Genomic DNA, 20,112 nt, shown 5'->3' with positions numbered 1-20,112 from the left:
TTATGCTCCAGAGCTTCTGTTTAGAATAAATATGCATTCAAAATGTTAATTCTATCTATTCTAGTTTCCAGCATCACTGCAAACCATCCTGTAAGCATTGGGGTTGCTCTAACAAACCAAGCAGTCAGGTCATAACCACAGTGTTTGTTTGGAAAGTTTTTATTTAAAGAAAACCAAGCGACTAAAGCTGCGATCACTTGACTTTTCGCTCCATTGAATTCCATTCATATGCATACGAATTTAACAGACTGGAAACGCAAGCCCGTCCGAAGATATTTTGCATTTCGCTGCGTAGCAAAGTTTAAGTTTGGTGAACTCTGACCTGCGAATTCGCATCACGTGAGTGCGTGAGACCAATAGAAGATCAAAACGTCACAGCGTGACCTCTCGTTACAGAAATTTAAGAGATGGAGGGAGCGCTTCCGCCCATTTACACATCACCGTCCGAACGAATTTCGCATGCTCAAAGTCTAGTCTGACTGCGGCATAATGTCTTAATTAAAGTTGAGATATAGGACACATTAATTGAAAATCAATGAATAAATATCTACTTTAACTATTATCGTCTTTTTAAATCAATGTGATGCAGTTTTGGGCTTGAATCTAGCAGGGTGAAACAGCAGTAGATTTACACGCAATAGTGACCTGCATGTGACTCAGTGTTTTGTGATGTTAGTGGGATGCGTTGGTTGTTTGACGGTAAATAAAGCGTCTGGTCGCTGTGATCCAGTGATCAGATTCTCAGAGACCTGAGATTTCTCAAATGAGCAGGTACAAACCCAAAATAGGCCCCCGAACACACGCACACCCTCTTTCAATCTTTGTAGGATTTTATGAGCATGATTTTAGAGTCATAAAAATATTCCTGTCCCACGCGTTCCAGTGTGTTGCTATGGTAACAAGTGCTGACTCCACGGATAAGACTGATCTTTAGCTTCAGACACTCAGCAGCTATTCAGATGCTACGCAGCGCCACCTCAGATCACACACAAACTCTGATAAGAGTAACTTTTCTTGTTTTTAGATGTATAAAACCTTTTAAATCGCATGGTGTTGTATGGTATTAGTCGCTTATGCTGATCCCATTCATGTCTGTATTCTTTTTTTGTTGTTGTACAGTATTGTAGTATTGTTTTTGAAGTTAAACTGTTATCTGTTACTACAGGTTGTGATGATGGGAGGTGGTTGTGGTTCTTGATTGTTAAAATCTTCATCCAGAGTGAGAATGCAATGCATCTTCAGTAGAGCAAAGGCTGTGACTCTAAACCACTTTCTCTTCCCTTCTCTTATTCTGTGTCTCTCTTTTGTATTTGTGGTAGTAGAAATAGAGTAGTACGGCTGCTCAAGGCTTCAGGCAAAGCTCTTTTGCTTTACAAAACAGTTTTTCCTCATTAGCACTTTTGTTTCAACGCTGCTGTTTACTTTCAGCCAAGTATGTGTGAGAGTGTGTGTGAGCGTGCGGGTGTATGCATGCGTGACGTTGTGTGTGCGTGTGAGAATGTTTGTTTTGGGTTTATTGGGTGTTTGATCATGAAACAAAGTAAAATTGATCCATAAATGTTATTGGTGTGATTGTGACTCCTAAGGAATGTGATGTTTTGGGTTCTTTAATAATTCTAGTAATTGTTAATCATTTTGAAGAAAGAAAGAATGGACGATATTTGAAAACGCTGAATTGAATTGCATTCACTCCCCCTCAGCACTCGTTTGTCAAATTATGTTGAACTGAACAAAACATGGTCCCAGCTAGCACAGGTACGTCTGTAAGACGTCTGCTAAAGATCTGGAAAACATTTGCTGTGTAAAAACATCTGCTAAACATCTTAGAAAGAGCAGTTTTACATCTATTCTAAATCATAGACATCTTACAGACGTCTTCTAGATGCCTAAATGACATCTGACAGCAGACGTCTCTGTGACATATTGCAGATGAGCAAACTATGTCTTGCAGATGTAAATGCAAACATCAAATAGACGTCTGCCAGATGTTTGTGTGCTATCAGGGGTGTTTTTCTTTTACATTAAATATATGCACATGTGTATTGGGTGCATCTGTTACTTTTTAATATTTTAGTATAGTATTCGTGTGGAAAGTTATATGTATGCAAAATGTATATTCACCCACATAACTACAGTCAAACCAAAATTTATTCAGTTTAACATTTCTCACATTGTTTGTCACAGTTTTTTCGCTATAGTTTAGACAATCTTTATAAAATATGACAAGAACTCAGAGTTAAACTGTGTCAGAACAAATTCATCTTGATAATGTCAGATAACTTTGATAGAAAGGTATTTAATGGATGGATTAGGCTGAATAGTGGTCAGCTGTTAAATTTAAGAACACAATTAGATAATACCAATTTAGGGCAACCAATTACAAAGCAATGCTAAATTTTTTTTAGTCTGTGGTGTAAAAAGTTAGCATTAAATAATTTGGTCTCAAAGTTTTTTCAATTCTACTGGTAGTCCACTATTTGAAGAATGTTTTGGATAATATATCACAGTTTACTTTATTTTGCTATCCTCACTTACATAAATGAACTACATTGTCCTGCACCCACTTGTAAAATAAATAAAAAATATATCTGGTGTGATGTCTAAATAATTTTTGGTTTGACTGTAATTTCGTAAGTTTTCTGTTAAAAAGTATAAATTCAATGAAATGCGTTTACACTTTTAACTGGTATTGTCTGTTTATACTCATTAGAGAATTTATAGTTCTTCAGAAAAGAGCAAACATAACACACGTACACCACTTCCAACTCCAGGTGGATTTACCAGATCTGCACCCACACACACCTCCACGCACACCGGCCCCAACTAATGCAGTGGATTAAAAATGTAATTAAATAATGTGTGTCCTTATTAGTTAATTATTTCCATCTCTCTGGGATAACCCCGCAGAGACAATCACATGTTTCATTACAGAATAGACGAACACACACGCTGCCCTTGCTCTGTTATTGATGTTGTTCAATGCGTCATTTCGGACATTGCTTATTCCGGCAACATTCACACCTGCTGAGTGAGGCCTTTTGGCTTTTTGCTGTGTGGACCTTCACTGTTTTACCATAGTATACCACACACACACACACACACACACACACACACACACACACACACACCGCTCACCGCTCACAAATATAACAAAGGGTAATGGCTTTATTTGCAGAATTCTCAGATGAGCTTGCTTTGCACTACTCATAATAATGTATAAAACTATACATTTTAAACATATTTTGTTTGCTTGCTTTTTCACTAATTCATTCTCTTTTCTCCTCTCTTACAGGTGGCACGTGGTACCAAAGATAGCCCAGTGCTGGATTCCAGAGGGATAGCTAGACAGCACAGACCCTTGAGGTGAAGGAGGGTGCATGGATCGCTTAAGGACAAAGACATATGCCTACCTCTGGTTGGGCGTGGTCTCCGTGGCAACAGTTTCCCTCTGTGCAGAGGCCGGAGCCACGCCAAGCCCAGCCCCCCATAACAACATCACATGTACTGATAAGACAGACCGATGCAAACCTGGCATCATCTTACCCATCTGGTACCCCGAGGACCCCTCCATGGGTGACAAGATTGCCAGGGTAATTGTGTACTTTGTGGCGATGATCTACATGTTCCTCGGGGTTTCGATTATTGCAGATCGCTTCATGGCTGCCATTGAGGTCATCACCTCTCAGGAAAAGGAAATCATCATCAAACGTCCCAACGGCGAGACGATGACCACAACGATCCGAGTGTGGAACGAGACTGTGTCCAACCTGACGCTCATGGCATTGGGCTCCTCCACCCCCGAGATCATGCTCTCCGTCATCGAGATATGCGGACATGAGTTCCATGCTGGTGAGCTCGGCCCGGCCACCATCGTAGGCAGTGCTGCCTTCAACATGTTCGTGATCATCGGCCTGTGCGTGTTGGTGATCCCTGATGGTGAGGTTCGGAAGGTGAAGCACCTGCGCGTGTTTTTTGTGACGGCAGCGTGGAGCGTGTTCGCCTACATCTGGCTCTACATGATCCTGGCCGTGTTCTCGCCCAACGTAGTGCAGGTGTGGGAAGGTCTGGTCACCCTGGCCTTCTTCCCCATCTGTGTCATTTTAGCATGGGTGGCCGACCGCCGCCTGCTCTTCTACAAGTTCATGCACAAGAAATATCGCACAGACAAGCACCGCGGCGTTATCATCGAGACGGAGGGTGACCGTTCCAAAGGCATCGAAATGGATGGAAAGATGATGAATTCTCATTTTGTAGATGGAGGAGCTGCCACTAACTTGATGGGCCTGATCGAGGGAAAGGAGGTGGACGAGTCTCGCAGAGATATGATCCGTATCCTGAAGGATCTGAAGCAGAAACACCCAGAGAAGGAACTGGACCAGCTGGTGGAGATGGCCAACTATTATGCACTGTCACACCAACAGAAAAGCAGGGCATTTTATCGTATCCAGGCCACGAGGATGATGACAGGGGCCGGGAACATCCTCAAGAAGCATGTGGCAGAGCAGGCCAAACGTAGCACAAGCGTCCAAGAAGTTCACGTTGAGGAACCCGAGGAGTTCGTTTCCCGCATTGTGTTCGAACCCGCTGTTTATCAGTGTCTGGAGAACTGCGGTGCTGTTATACTCACGGTAGAGCGTAAGGGTGGCGACATCGGCAAGACAATCTATGTGGATTATAAAACAGAGGACGGTTCAGCGAACGCTGGCGCAGACTATGAGTTTACAGAAGGCACTGTGGTGTTCAAACCTGGCGAGGTCATCAGAGAGATCTCTGTCGGCATCATCGACGACGACATCTTTGAGGAGGATGAGCATTTCTTTGTGAGGCTCAGTAACGTGCGTGTACTGGAGACCGAGGACGAGGTGCTGTCACCCAGTAGCCTGCCGTACCCAATGGCCTTGATAGGTTTCCCTGCTGTCGCCACGGTTACCATCCTTGATGATGACCACGCGGGCATCTTTACCTTTGAAAGTGAGTCGATGCACGTGAGTGAGAGTGTGGGCATCATGGAGGCGAAAGTGTTGCGGACATCAGGTGCCAGAGGAACTGTCATCATTCCATTTCGTACTGTCGAGGGACTTGCTAAGGGTGGAGGAGAGGACTTTGAGGACGCGTATGGAGAACTTGAGTTTAAAAACGATGAGACCTGGTAAATATGCTTTCCTTCAAATATGTGTTTTTTTAGCGTAAAGGGAAAGAATAGTTTGCCCAAAAAATAAAATTCTCTGTTGTTGTAAACTTTATTTACTTTTGGAACAAAAATGAGTCATTTAATACAGAGTCACCTCGGCTGTCAAGCTCCAAAAACACACCCAAAAACAAAAGCAAGTTGTTGTATGACAGAGAAGGCTTGAAATACAGACAGATTGTTTAACAATTTTTTTGTTGCTGTTTTTCATATAAAGATTAATGACAGAAATTTAAGTTTGGGTAAACTATTCCTTGAGGGTTGTGAATTTATGTCTGTTTGTGTCTAGTTCTTCATATAAAGATTCACATGAGTGTGGGTAGAAAATGACAGAAATTTAATTTTGGTTAAACTATTCCTTGAGGGTTGTGAATTTATGTCCGTTTGTGTCCAGATTTATGAATTTTGAGTTGGTGTCAGTTGCTGGTCGTGTCTGGTCACCTGATGCTTCGCTGCAGTGACAGTAGTGAAAGGGCACATGTACAGTGTATAGCCGAAAGCTGTGAAGCTTTGTTTCTTGCTGCTTGTTTTTTTGTCTGGCTGTAAATAATCTGAAGTGACAGACAGCAGTCAGGATGGCCGATCTGTACTTGTTTACCTTCAGAGGAATAATATGATTTCCTAACTAAAATACACACAACACAAGCAAGATCCATGTGCATGTGGAAGGTGAATGTCAGTGAAACGGGCATTAGCATTGTTGGCTTGTTTCAATCAACAGTCTACATACAGTCTTATGTGCATGTGGTGAATGTCAGTGAAACGGGCATTAGAATTGTTTGTTTGTTTAAATCTGAATAGTGTTTCACTCTGTTTTCATTTTAGTTGTGAAAACAGTAACATGCAATTTAATCACTGTGACATATACACATTGCTGTGTTTAACACACACACACACGCACACGCAGGCACACACACACACACACACGCACACACACACACACGCACGCACACACACACACACACACACACACACAGTAAGCTTTGGGGAGGATGGGGGCGTGTCGTAGGTTTCTTTCTGGAATGTTTGAGTTTAATTAATCCAGTTCATTCATATGAGGATTGGGATGAGATCCAGTAATATAGTAACAGAAACAGAGACATGTGGCGTGTTGGTCCAGACTGGATATTAATAGTTCAGTAAGAATTTTTTGCACCCCATCTTCTACAGTCCATATGTTGCTCGAGATGTTAAAGGCAGGATGGTGTTCAACTGTATTAAACAACTGCTACTAGTATTACAAGTAATAGAATGTTTCCGTTTTTTACATTTTTTTATTTACTAGCAGGGTATTTTAGACGCAATTTCTCTTTAATTAATTAATTGAATGAGTCGTCTAATAATGCAGAGGGAATTCGAAAAAAAGGGGTCAGCAAAGGGTCAGTAACAAATTTGTTAAACATGCATAGAAAATTACATAGTAGACATTTTGAGAGTGACTTACACAGCTGGAAATGGGGATTGGGGAGACACGAGGGGACTAGTCCAGGGAGTGAATTTAGAAGATTGTAGAGGATTTCCATCTTTATTAGAAATAGCCATCAAACATTTTCTTCATCTGATGATTAAAAAATAGAATTAAAATGGTCTCTACACTGGGAACATATACTGCAAATATCAATATAAATTAATTTAATTTATCAATTTAATTAAAAAAAAAAATTCTCTGGAGCTGGTCATGTAAAATAATGAAATATTATTAAAAAGTATTAACACAGTCAGTTATGTAAAATATTTGGGAAATGTGTTGAAAAGCATTGTGATATTTAATTTATTAGAAAGAATCTCTCAAATCAGTTTGAATTATTAGTGAATTTCGTTTATAGTGAATTTTGTTTATATCTGAAGTGTAATGCTTTTTAAAATATCATAAATATCATACATGACAGGAAACGTCATGGAAATTCATTTGGACAAAAAGTCTGGAAACCCTAACTTATATATACTAACTTCAGTATATATGTTTATGTATAAATATATATCCTCTCTTTCTCTCTCTCTTATTTTTTCAATGTGTGTAAGTTTATAAGTGCATGTGCAAAACTGAAATGCAAAGTTTTTATGTGTGTGTGTGTGTGTGTGCGTGTGTGTGTGTGTGTGTGTGTGTCGGTCGGTCGGGGATCTCCTTCTATGCTGGTGCTTGCTATATTCCCATGATGCTGCAGCACGATGCACCAGAATGCACCAGGAACCAATTCTCTCTCTCTTACTCTTTTTCTCTTACACACACATTCTCTCTTGCTTTCATTTCAGAGCTCCGGGACTATCTTTCTGGCCCAGTTTTTAAGATGCTGTTGGCAGAAATTTATTATACAGCTTATGTTCTTTGTTAATTGTGTTGTTTGTGAGTAAAAAGGCTTTATTTGAGTTATTGTAGTTTATTTATAGACCAGCTTGCGAGACTCCACTGGTCCAGAAGCACTTCCTGTTTCAGTTTTTTGGTTTGTATTTTACATATATAATTAAGTCTTTATTTAATTAACTCTTCTTTTGTAATGTTAAAAACTAGTATCTATAATTTTGAATTGTTGTAGTTGAATTGCAAGTAGTTTTAAAGTCCCATTGAAATAAATTACAATTCTTACTATTCTTTTTCATGAAATATTGCAGTGTTTATAGTAAATAGCTTATCAATGCGGGTCATTTTCTTTTTAAAATTCATGTACCCTCATAATCTTCAGTTAAAGGGGTGCTGCAATGGTGTGTCATGCATTCTGACTTCTTTACACTGTTAAACGTGCTGTCTTCTCATGCTTAACATGGTCAACTTTGGTCAAAAACGAGTTGGGCATATTACATAGTATTTCTGTGCTCGATACACTCCCCCATCCAGCGATCGTACAGGTTTCAGAAAGTTTTTTTCGAACATAGAAAAATTGTTACGAAACAGTTTTATTAGTCCCTTATTGGACAATTCTCCCAGAAAAGCACGCGGCACGCCCATGCTCAGCAAGGAGAGCAGGAGAAGGAACATGCGCAGACGTCACTTTCACTTGTGTGCAGGAGAGAGAGAGAGAGAGAGCGCGAGCATACGTTCGCGAAGTTCAGGTGTTTGTTTGTTCACTGCATTTGGGTGATGAATGTTATATAAACGGTGGATATAACGCTGGATTTTTGGAGATCGTTTGAAACTTATATATGGAGCTGTCCCAGTGCTAAAAGATGCCGGACATGAAACGCATGCGGTGAGTGAAACTGATGTCTTCGTTTTCTTGGCAATTGTTGCGCACGTGCGTTAGTTCAGCCTACCCCTCCCCCCCGCACACGCCGTATGCTTTCGGAAAAAATCGTACAGCTGTATCTATCTTTTATAAATGTGATCAAACTAAATACTCTTCGAAGATACAAAGTATGCAATACTACTCTATAGGTACTCAAGATTAATATGAGATTGGCAGAAACCGCGTGTGTTAGGGCCGCTTTAAAAAGAAAATGCACTTTCGCCCTGAAATGACTATCCATCTCAAAATGACGTACATTAGACGGCTTGGCCGGAGCATCCTATAACTCCTCCCCTTCAACTGTCAGTCTGCTGCCAGTTTTATTTCAAAATCCATGCAGCAGCTGTTTTTACACATCCAAACAATTCGCAGTGAAAAACGCAAGCCACGCCCACTATTTTTCTCCTTTGAAATTCCTTTTCACTCGGAAATGTGTCAGAATACGGAAGTAAAAACGTTCGCATCTTCCGGTTCACGGGGACTTTAATTTAGTCACTCTAGTTCACTTGCTGTGCATCTTGTGGAATCTTTGCATTTCCATACATCAGAACCTAAAGCTTGAACATATTTCCAAAACCAGTTGTCTACTGTCAGCTCTGTTTCTTGTTTCACATGCAAAGATAAGCGGTAAAAAACAGCCCTTTTAATTAAAAGGGTCAGTGAAAATAGTCATATAAAAGTAAATTATGACTGTCTTTGGCACAACAATTTCTTCAAATTTAAGCAGACTTCAGGGAGAAAACGTAAATAAAGAAAATGTTTTGTAGGTCAGCAGAAAGAGATTCTAATCCTCTGATTGTCCTCTAATTCTTTGTTTTTGTCATGAAATGAGTGGAGAAGAACCCAACTGCAGGCAGCAGTGAAGGGGTTAACAAAAACAAGACTTTATTTACATAAAACACAAAACAAAACCCACGATGGGGGAAAACTGATAAACAGGAAAACAGGATAAACGGGACGAAGACTAACTGACACTAAACTGAAAATAAACCACACTTGACTTAAACTAAACTGGACACTTACTAGACTCTGACGGGACAATCAAACCAGGACCACGAGCATGGGAGAACCAGGTAACCACAGGAAACGTCAAAACATAGACCGCCACCAAACACAATGACCAAACACAGGACAATGAAACATGAGGGCATTAAATAGGAAAGACAAATGAGGGATAATTACACAGGGCAGGTGAGGGTAATGAAACACAGACGGGAAGCAATACGTGAAACGAGAGGGGCGGGGCCAATGACAAGACACGAGAAAACACATGAGAAGTAAAGACAACTCATGGTTTTCTCACATAAAACATAAGGCTTTGTCATGGCTCTGCCGCAGGACCAAGAAAAACATGACTAAATGAAGCAGAGCCATGACAGTTTTCCTTCGCTCGCTTCTCTTTGAACTCTCAAATCTTTTTTGTAAGTCTGCAGTTAATGCGGTGCTCCATAGCACAATGAATCATTTAGATAAGTAAACATTAGTAATTAATTAGTAGGTGCTTTCACAGAATACACTTTGATGTGTTTCGATTTCAGCATAGACAACGACTTGCTCGAGACATTTTAGCAGGCAAAACATTGTGTTTGGAGATATTGTGCTTCTGTTCAGTATAAGAGGGACTGTGTTTGTTTATGTGTGTGATTTTGAGAGTACTCTTTTTGTACTGCATCCACTGTAGACATCAGCTTGAACATCTTAGTGACAACAGTGGATAAAAAACCTAGAGAGAGAGAGAGAGGAGGAGGAGGAGCAGATGAGGAGAACTGATTAAATAATGGATTGAGCTCTAAATAAGATGAATACATTTTCATGATTTAGGAAGAAATGATAGGATGAAAGGGGAAAAAGAAAGGATTAGATAAAAATACATTAGCTTTTAAAAACATTTTCTTAATTAGTTAGTTCTTAATTATAAGATCGATTTACTTAATCTACATACAGTCTTGAAGTTGTTCCCTGCATTTCCCACAAACGTCACCAAATGTAGTTAGTGTCTTTAGTCTTGAGATAACTTCATAGGTAACAAAAGACACAGATAATTACAAAACTACAACAACAAAAAATCCTTCAAAATGTTTTCTTGTCATGAGTGAGTTGAAGATGTGAGTTGAAGAAGATTCTTCTGTTCTCAGGAGGAAGCCTCTGGTTTAATGGCAGGAGTGTGTGATGTTCCTCAATAAGAGCTGTATGGTGGCACGCTGTATGAAACTGTGTGTATCCTTGGGGCGGCAATTCAATCTGTAGGAGTTTAAATTCAGTTTGATCCCAGCTCACTCTTTAACTGTCTTTGGACAGGACTAGTTTACCCTGAGGAAGTCAGTTAAGTGTGTGTTCTCACACAACCTCTGTTAAAAATGACTGCGCAAATTGCCTGTATACTGTTTCTCGGCGAACTCACGGCTCTAGTGAATCGAATCCTATATGGAAAGAAATGTGCTATTTTTAAATTGTTTGTTCATATATCAAGTTATGTAAAATGAAAATTAAGGCTGCGATCTGTAACATTTATATTTATATCGTGATCTCTGCAGGTTACTTCATGTACCCTTTATGTGAGTTGAAGTGATGTCCCCTTCACTTCAAGATTTCCCCTAAAAATCGTACTCGACAGCTCAAATCATTATCATAAGCTTACCATTGCGAACTGGGGTAAGGTAAGGAGACACTTTTATGCACTTTTAAACACTTTTAGGCACTTTCGTAACTGATATTTTTCTTTTCATGTTTTTTTACCAAAAAGGTTACAGATTGCAGCTCTTAATTATTAAAGGGACAGTTTACCCCAAAATGAAAATTCTGTCATCATTTACTCACCCTCGAGTTGTTCCAAATCTGTATAAACTTCTTTGTTCTGATGAACACAGAGAGAGATATTTGGAAGAATGCTTGGAGCTAAACAGTCCTTGGCCACCATTGACTACCATAGTTGAATTGTCAAAGTGCCTCAGAACTGTGTGCTTTCCTGCATTCTTCAAAATATATTTTTTTGTTGTTCAACAGAACAAAGAAATTTAAAAAGTAGTTTTTCCTACTATGGTAGTCAATGGTGGCCAAGAAATGTTTGGTTACCAACATTCTTCCTAATAACTTTCATTTAAGGACAGTCTGATCATGGTCATTTAAGAATAAATGTTAAGGACGTTTTTCATGTCTTTGTAGATATCATAAGCCATAATCCACGTTAAATACTGTTTAAAGTCATTGTGAGATTTATCCCGGGTCACAGTCAAGACAAGAACATGGCCCACATTGTTTCATTGAGTGTCTTACCACTGAGCCATTTAAATAGTAATTAACATACGCAGAGAAAGTGCCGTGGAGCCCCGTGGTATTCCTTTTGTGATCTTGAGACAGTTGGTCTGAACACTGACAGTAACATTACAGAGGGAGATCGATCGATGAAATAATTACAGCACCATCTGACCGTGAAACAGGTTCCCATCCATGAGTCTGTCTACAGTGGTTTTCCACTGAGACAATGCTGATAAAGTACATGCTTGTAAAGGTCACTCTGCGGCTATGATGATTTGTCTGATCATACCGTTTGTGCAATGGAATAATTTGTGGCATCCAGAAATGTTGCTTTCTGAAATATATTTAAATAAAAATTAAGATTATTTACTGTTATAGATTATTTAACCAAAAGTCATTGCATTAATTGTCAGTATACTTGAAATGTGATTACATTGAGACATATGTTTATTATTATATACAGTATATTTACATAATATAATATACAAAATTAATAGAACTTTTAAAAATGATTTTCAGTTCTAAATGTGTATGTGTTTAGGTAATATAGACATTTTTGTTTAATTCTGTTATTCTGTTGTAGTAAAACTACTAACAATATTTCTCCCAAATTTCTAATAAAAATATTGTTTCTATTTGCATTTATTTGCAGAAAATGAAAACTTGAGAAACAGGTCCAAATAACAAAAAAGATGCTCTGTATTGTTTCAGACCTCAAATACCTCAAAGAATACAATTTCATATTCACTTTTAATCAACGCAACAATAATATTTGTGCATGTATTTAGGGAAAGTTCATAATCTTTTATTTGATAACCTCGATTTCTATCACCATTTTCATGTGTCTTGTCATGCTGTCAGTCTTTCACATTGCTGTTGGATGACTTTGTCACTCCTGAGGTTTGATTTTGTTGAAATTCAACAGACACTGGACTGGAATGGCCACAATACATCTAGAAATGCTGATTAAATGAAAATTTGGCTGTAAATAAACTGTATATATATGACTGTATTGTGAATATTTAGAATATCACCCAGCTCTAAACACGTAGCCAGACATGTGTCAAGTATCACAAGCATCACCCTCTCCATCCCATGAGCAGTTCCCATGGTGACGGGGGCCTGTGGGTTGCAGGTTAATCAGAGGGTAATGGTGTGGCCTCTTATAGTTCAGTACAGACATGGCTCCATCAAAGTCTCACAGAAAAGGGGTTCAGCATCACGCTAGCAGCTAGCAAAGCACGTCTTAAGCGCCACTAGCGTTAACTACCCTGGGGTACGAGGTTCCGGTTTGTTGTTAATAGCCGCCAATGGACTGTTGCCTGAGGTTAGCTCCAGGAAACAACGTTAACAAGACTAAATTATCTTGTGTAGACACTCTCGCATATTCTTACCGGCCACTCCAGAAGAGCGTACAGGAAGAGAGAAAGAGAGAGTGAGGAAATACAGGATAAAGTATCGGGGAAGGCTGGAAAGTGTGTGTGCAGCCAAAGCTTTGCTCCTTTTCAGCTAAAGGAAGCTTTGTCTCCTTGGCAACCACAGAGAACACGAGCTCGCAGGCATGTGCGTGCACTGTGTGTGTGTGTGTGTGTGTGTGTTTCTGTTGAGTCAAATTAGTCTGTGAATGTGCATCTCTTGTTGTGTGTGTATTTGCCCATCAGTGCAGACATGTATGCGCTCGCACAAACACACGCGTATACTCCTGCAAATGCACACTTTTCACTGCAGGGTTTATTTTTAGCACGTGTCTCTTATATAATCAGGGTGACACTGGGGAGAACACAAACCCTCTCTCTCTCTGTCTCTATCTCTCTCCTTCATTTCCTCCTTACTCTTCATTTGTGTGTGTGTGTGTGTGTGTGTGTGTGTGTGTGTGTGTGTGTGTGTGTGTGTGTATGCGTGCGTGCGTGCGTGCGTGTGTGCGTGCGTGTGTGTGTTGTAGGCAGATGAGATAGAGGTTTTCTAAGTTGCATATTTTGTGATGCAGTAATGATGCTCAAGAGTGTCTCTGCGCCTGCAGCTTAGAGTTACTGAATATAGACGCTGCAATAGCAAGACCAATACACACGGAACACCTCACAAACACACTTTGGATCAGTATCACCTTATTTGTGCATCTAAAAGCATACACAAACATGCGCATACTGTGGCCACATGACTGTCAATCGATAGCTATGTTTGGAATGGCATACTATGTACTATTTTTAAAATAGCGTGTGGTATACTGTGCACGGTTTAGGACTTTTCTGTATGGATGGAATACCCTAGCAAGTACATTTTACGATATGTGCAGATATAACCAGCACACTGCATTGAATATAGTATCCCACATTGCCAAGTGCTCAGCTTGACCTTATATGTTCAGTGGGACCAATTAACCCGAAGCTATAGCGAACGTAGTAAATACTGTGTAGAATGCAGAAAGCAGCAGACTAGTTGGCTTATTCCATTCTGAACAAAGCCCATAGTTGAGTTGTATCTTTTAATTTCTTTTTTTCTAACTGATCTCATTTTTCTATCAGATCTCTTGCTCTTACTCTATTTTTGAATTGTTACAGATGTGATAATGTTTATGTCTTTAAACACTTGCCTGTAATTTTTAGATGATCCCTTGATGAGCTTGTGCAGGTGCTTTTGAAACTCTTCAGAAAAGTAGTTCACTGTGTCTCAAAATATTGAAGGTTTCGATTTGTACGAATATAGCATTAGGAGATCTAACACTGTGATTCTGGTGGCAAGCAGTTTGTCTGTTTAAATAGAATGTGAACTTGCTGCATGATATTACACAATCAAATCTAATCAGAACATATGTGATGTTTAATATACTTTAATAGAATTTGCTGTATAATGACTGTGTGTGGCCAGATTTTGAGTGCTCATTTTTTATTGTGGTTACAGCAGTTTAGGACAACAGTAAAATGGATTAACATGGAAGCCTTTATAAGCCAATAATGCATCACATCTGTGTGAGCAGCTTCAGACGCAGCGAATGCATGTCTGTATATTATGTGATGCAAAATATTTAGTATGTACATTGCATAATGTCAACAACACTCTTAAATCGTTTCTATCACATCTGATGTAAAGTGTCTTCTGTGGAAGTATCAGGCTGCATTAGTCGGACTATTGAGATGTCTTTAGATTTGTCTTAAACAAAATGTTGTAGCCTTTGTTTAAGTGGGCAGCAGCACTAGAGTCGATGGAAATTACAAACCTCAAACATCTTCAATGATGACAGACACAGTTGAGTTTGAATTGATGTTTGTTGTGGTTTTGGCTTCTCAGCTGACTGTGTGCTGTTGCTGTTTTCATGCGTCTTTAAATAGAATTCAGATTTCCACTTCAACAGGTTTCTCAGCAGGTGTGTTTGTAAGTGGGAAGAACAATGCGAGCATGTTGGCGGTGCAATTTTTGTGGGTTCTGATTATGTTATGAAGAGTGATGAAGGTGGAGTGAAGACTGATGAATCTCAGATCTTGGTTATCATTCAGCTAAAAACATGGAGGTTGACAGTTAAATTGTGAATTCAGCTGCACGTTTTGGAATGAAACACCACATGAAATCAAGCTCACTTTGCTTTAAATGGATAATTCACCCAAAATCCACTGTAGAGTATCCAATTTAGAGGCAAAACCTAGGGTGAGTAAATAATGACTATATGTTAATTTTGGGTGAACTAAACCGAACATTTAAGTATGTGCATTCTCATACGTGTGTATTGCATGATTCTGAGCGCAGGTCCATTTGCGGTCAGTCCCAACAGTGGGTCGGGTCACTGGAGCTTTGAGCAGGTCAGAGAAATACCAGAAGCTAAAGAGAGGGTGCCACCACAAGAGCAGTGACTTTTTTACTCAAATTTAAATTGTTCTGAAGGCACACACACACAAGACTTGATTTTTTTGCACCTCAATGAACAATGTAGCTCAGGCAAAGTTATATCACATTTGCTTTGTTTCTTCTTTATTCACTAGTATTGTAAGCATTATCTATTTAGATTAAAGAACCCCTAGGGAATTTCTAAAGCTGTAGGTTAAAAATTGTATTCTAAAATGTTCTTTTTATTTACATGATGCATGTTAATATTGTACGCTTCATCTCATATTCTATGTGAAATTCTTATTGTCTTAAACATCACAGATGTGGTAGACAACATCACATCAATAGTTTGTCACATAAAAACATGAGACAGAACACACTTAGGACTTAGGACTTGGGTACATGAAACACAAGGATGATGAGGAATAAATTTATCCTGGCATCAAGACAAGAAGTTACCAAACATGACAACAAAATCAACAGTAACATTGTAAATAAATCTGGAAAACAGTCAAACAATGTAAGTGTATTAATTATGCATGCCCCTGTGCATACTGGGAAAGGTTCAAATGGGACTGAACCGTAAACCCATTGTTTCCCTATTTGAACTAAAAGAATGACTTAAAGGGACAGTTCACCCAAAAATAAAAATTCTGTCATCATTTACTCATCCTTGAGTTATTCCAAATCTGTATAAATTTCTTTGTTCTGATGAACACAGAGAAAGATATTTTGATGAATGCTTGTAACCAAACAGTTCTTGACCACCATTGACTACCATAGTAGGAAAAATTATGGTAGGCAGAAGTGTGTAGGCAGACAACTGTGTCTGTTTTTCCAATGAGTGAGTAAGGAGAGAGAGAGAGAGGACATTTGGGTATAATGTGTCCACTAATAGAAGAGAAACAGGGCAGAGAAGAACAGAATGAGACCATGAGTATGTCTTACTGAAAGACATATTAGAGCGACCAGAGGGAATGTGTGAGTCTGAGGACAGCTGTACTGTGAGCAACTGATCCTAATGATGGGAGGGGCTGTAACAAGTAACACACACGCGCGCGCACTCAAATACTCTCATTTAAACACATATGAAACAGGTGTTACTTACAGAGAAACCAGGTCAACATCCATCACATGCTGAGTTATAAATACACACACACACATGCCAAGAACATTGAAAAAGTGACAGAGTGCTCGATAGAGACCCGGATGTTGCTGATCAAAGGTGTTAAGAAGTGAATCGTCATGTAGAGCGATGAGCAAATTCACACAGTCCACAGGGGCCGGGGGTCTGATTTACCTGAACCCCATTTAAGGGGTTAAGGTTTGTCTGGTTTGCATGGCCTAATTAGCCCCTGCTGATACATCCCATAATCACACCATCTGGTTTCAAACTGCGTCTTTATCGTTGTGACTGAATAAAATATCAACTGTGTAAATCATTATATGTATATGAGCGTGTCTAAATCACATGCAGTGAGAAGCTGCATATGAGACATGATTATTAAAATTTGTGACATCTGTTGTATCGACATGGCTTGGGGTTATATATACTGTATATACAGTATATAACAATAACCATAAATTACTCATTACATTAAACAGGTATTAAAACTCCTATATGGTCGAGGTCCACTCCCCCTTCAATGGGTTCTCATATCTTTCTCTGTAAATTACAGAGTTCTTTAAACTCTTATACCACAATCCTGCAGATACTCCTCTGTCAGCATATATAACCGATGGGACATCTATTGTAACAAATCTGTAAAAGATGATTTAGTGTGTTTACATGACCTGTTTGACCTCTGACATCAGGACAGCCTATTGACCCCTCACCTCTGACATTGTTCCTCTTTTTTTTTCCAGTAAAACCATACAGGTCAAAGTTATTGATGATGAGGAATATGAAAAAAACAAAAGCTTCTACCTGGAGCTGGCAGAACCACGCATGGTGGATATGAGCCTTCAGAAAGGTACAAACACACAAACTCACACAGTGTTGTCTTTTACTCTTCATCATTTCATCTCATTTACAGTCATTTAGTGGTTCATGGTCAGATTTGCGGTCATATGACCATAATCCTTAGTTTTATTTATGCATTTTATTCTTTGTTTTGCATTGTTTTCATGGAGTTTTTCACGGGTGGCAGTGAGTGTTGTTGTGATACAGGATTTACTGTACCGTAAACACAAATGAATGTTTAATCCACTTTAAATTATTTTAAAATTATGTTACATAATGTAAAACATGTTGGTTGTAAGATTTTTTCCATTGCATGTACATTAGCTAAACCAGATTTAAGGCAACAAAGCAAATGTATTATTGTTATAATTATTGATTGTTTGATATATAAAACATGAGGATCGCTAAGTTTTCAGATTTCAGTCTTTTTCCATGCAAGTTAATAGGAGCTGTGCTTGCATTTCCATTACTATAAAAACAGTTGCTCGGGGGCGTGGCCAAAATGTCTGATGAATTAACTGATTCACCTTAAAGGGGCTCCAACCACATGAATCCAAGACTCGCAACTCACAGGTCTTAAACTGATTCATCAGCAATTCACACAAGAAATGTTTTGATGTTTTTGTAACACTTTAAAGTTGCAACATTTCCCTTTTTGTCTTGCAGCTGTTGCACAGCTTCCTCAAATGTGTTGAAACAATTGTTTGGGAAACTAAACGAACTACATTGCTTTTTCTCAGGCTATTTTCAGTGAGTTTCTATAAACATTGACCTAAACGCCATTGAAGGTTCTTAAAGAGTACAACCACACACACAGTAGCAACCTCAGATAGTCAAGTGTGTCTTTCAATATCCCTTCATAAAACAGGCAGATGCGGTCAATGCTACCAACACCCACACCACAGCGCTGCGGTACAATTTGTGTGTGTGTGTGTGTGTGTGTGTGTGTGTGTGTGTGTGTGTGTTTGCATGTATGCATGTGTCCTTGTCCTAGTATTGTACCCTTCAGAAAGAATGAGAGATGAAGAACAGCTGGTCTACTCTGTTTGCCTTCTCATCTCACGTAGACATCATAGAACAGCCTATCTATTTACAAACCTACCTGAGCTCAAAAAACCCACATGCTAGCTCTGTTTAAAACTTAGGTAAGCTACCTACTGTCTACATTGACTTGAATGTAGCGTCAAACATAACTTATTAGGAATGCTTGATTGTACATAGGCAGGAACTCCTGGAGTCATATACTGTAAATAGCATTTTGCAGGCAAAACGCGCAGGAGACTCAACTTACAAATTCAATTCAATATTCAAATATTAAAGTATTTTTACTGTGAAGTACATTTTCAAGTGTTTTTACTTTGTAAAAATGTAACTTTACTACATTATAAAACATATAGCATACTTTTTAATCCGCTACATTTCATAAATACATGTGGATTTTTTACTTTTAAAGGTCCAATGTGTATTTTTTTGGAGGATCTATTGACAGAAATGCAATATAATATACATACTTGTTTTTTATATGTTTTCAGAGATGTATAAAGACCTTACATAATAAAGCCATAATGTTTTTATTAACTCAGAATGAGCTACTTCTATCTACATACACCACGGGTCCCTTTACATGGAATTTGCCATGTTGTTTCTACAATAGTCCTAAACAGACAAATTGCTCTACAGAATGCGTTTCATAAATACGTTATCTTCTTCGTCAAAGAAGAAAGCGTGACGATGTCTTAGTTCTGTGTCCAGGGCCGAAGCTAGAGAATTCTGGCCCCCTGAAAAAATATTGATGTGGGCCCCCACCGCCTTCCAACTAATAGAGGGACATTTTATATCATATCACTTTGACATAGTCTATTTACATCTAACAGAAGATGTAATGTTGTTGTAAACCCTTTTTTAAAAGTTACATTTTTATAAATGTTATATGAACTTATGAAACATTGTCTTAAATAAATGCATGAAGACTTTAACAAACTTATAAAAGACAATACATTAAATAATAATAAATAAAACAGATGGTATGACCGGCAGTACTGTATAATAGTCTTTTCAATCAGTCTGTTATCAAATAACTGAAGTTAACATTAAAAAATGGAAAAGAATGCAGTCATGTAAATAAATAAATAGACCACTTAAATGTTTCTAAAGTCTTTAATGTTTCATGAAAATAATGTGGTATTGCATAATATATAATTAAATAGAGAACGATAGAGCCCTACCTTTTAAGGAACATCTTGATAGACTGGGATACAGCAGTTCCTTTCTCCTTTTTATGACATTTGAGATTTTTTTCGCGACATTTTCAGTCACTTATTCTCCTGCTCTATAACTTCATCAAAGCATACTTCAGCTGAGCTGCCTGCTGCCTCAACTCTGATTGGTTTTGTTCATGAGCTAGGTGTCTGACTTTCAGACTAAACCATTTTTGGGGAGGGGGAATCACAATTATTAAAAAAAAAATCGCTAAATTGCCTGCATATGTGGATTTCATTAAAATCTCATGTATACAATTCATGTTTTAAAATTATTTACAAAACAGGTGACTTATAGTATAACTGTTGGATTTTGTGAGGCCCCCAGGCCCTGTCTGTGTCAGCCACTGTAGTGCTTCGAGAAGGAGGAGTGGAGTAAGCCATTGGTTCCAATTCACAACCTCACCACTA

The 20,112-nt window shown here is 38.7% G+C and overlaps 1 protein-coding gene across 5 annotated transcripts in view; it reads left to right on the top strand.

The window, feature by feature from the left end:
• Positions 1-20,112, top strand: part of slc8a3 (solute carrier family 8 member 3) — a 36,604-nt gene that overhangs the window by 6,183 nt on the left and 10,309 nt on the right. For 4 of the 5 annotated variants that reach the window (XM_057342008.1, XM_057342006.1, XM_057342003.1 and 1 more), the window contains 2 exons: positions 3,293-5,149; positions 17,347-17,453. In XM_057342008.1, the coding sequence (XP_057197991.1) occupies positions 3,378-5,149; positions 17,347-17,453 (1,879 nt within the window). In that variant the 5' untranslated portion in view covers positions 3,293-3,377. Of the gene's footprint in view, positions 1-2,669; positions 2,845-3,292; positions 5,150-17,346; positions 17,454-20,112 lie in introns of those variants that run through there. The other variant, XM_057342007.1, reaches the window with a different exon arrangement.

This window comes from Triplophysa rosa, linkage group LG9, assembly GCF_024868665.1.
Source record: "Triplophysa rosa linkage group LG9, Trosa_1v2, whole genome shotgun sequence".
NCBI classification, from domain to species: domain Eukaryota; kingdom Metazoa; phylum Chordata; class Actinopteri; order Cypriniformes; family Nemacheilidae; genus Triplophysa; species Triplophysa rosa.
This window is presented reverse-complemented; position numbering and strand designations above follow the sequence as displayed.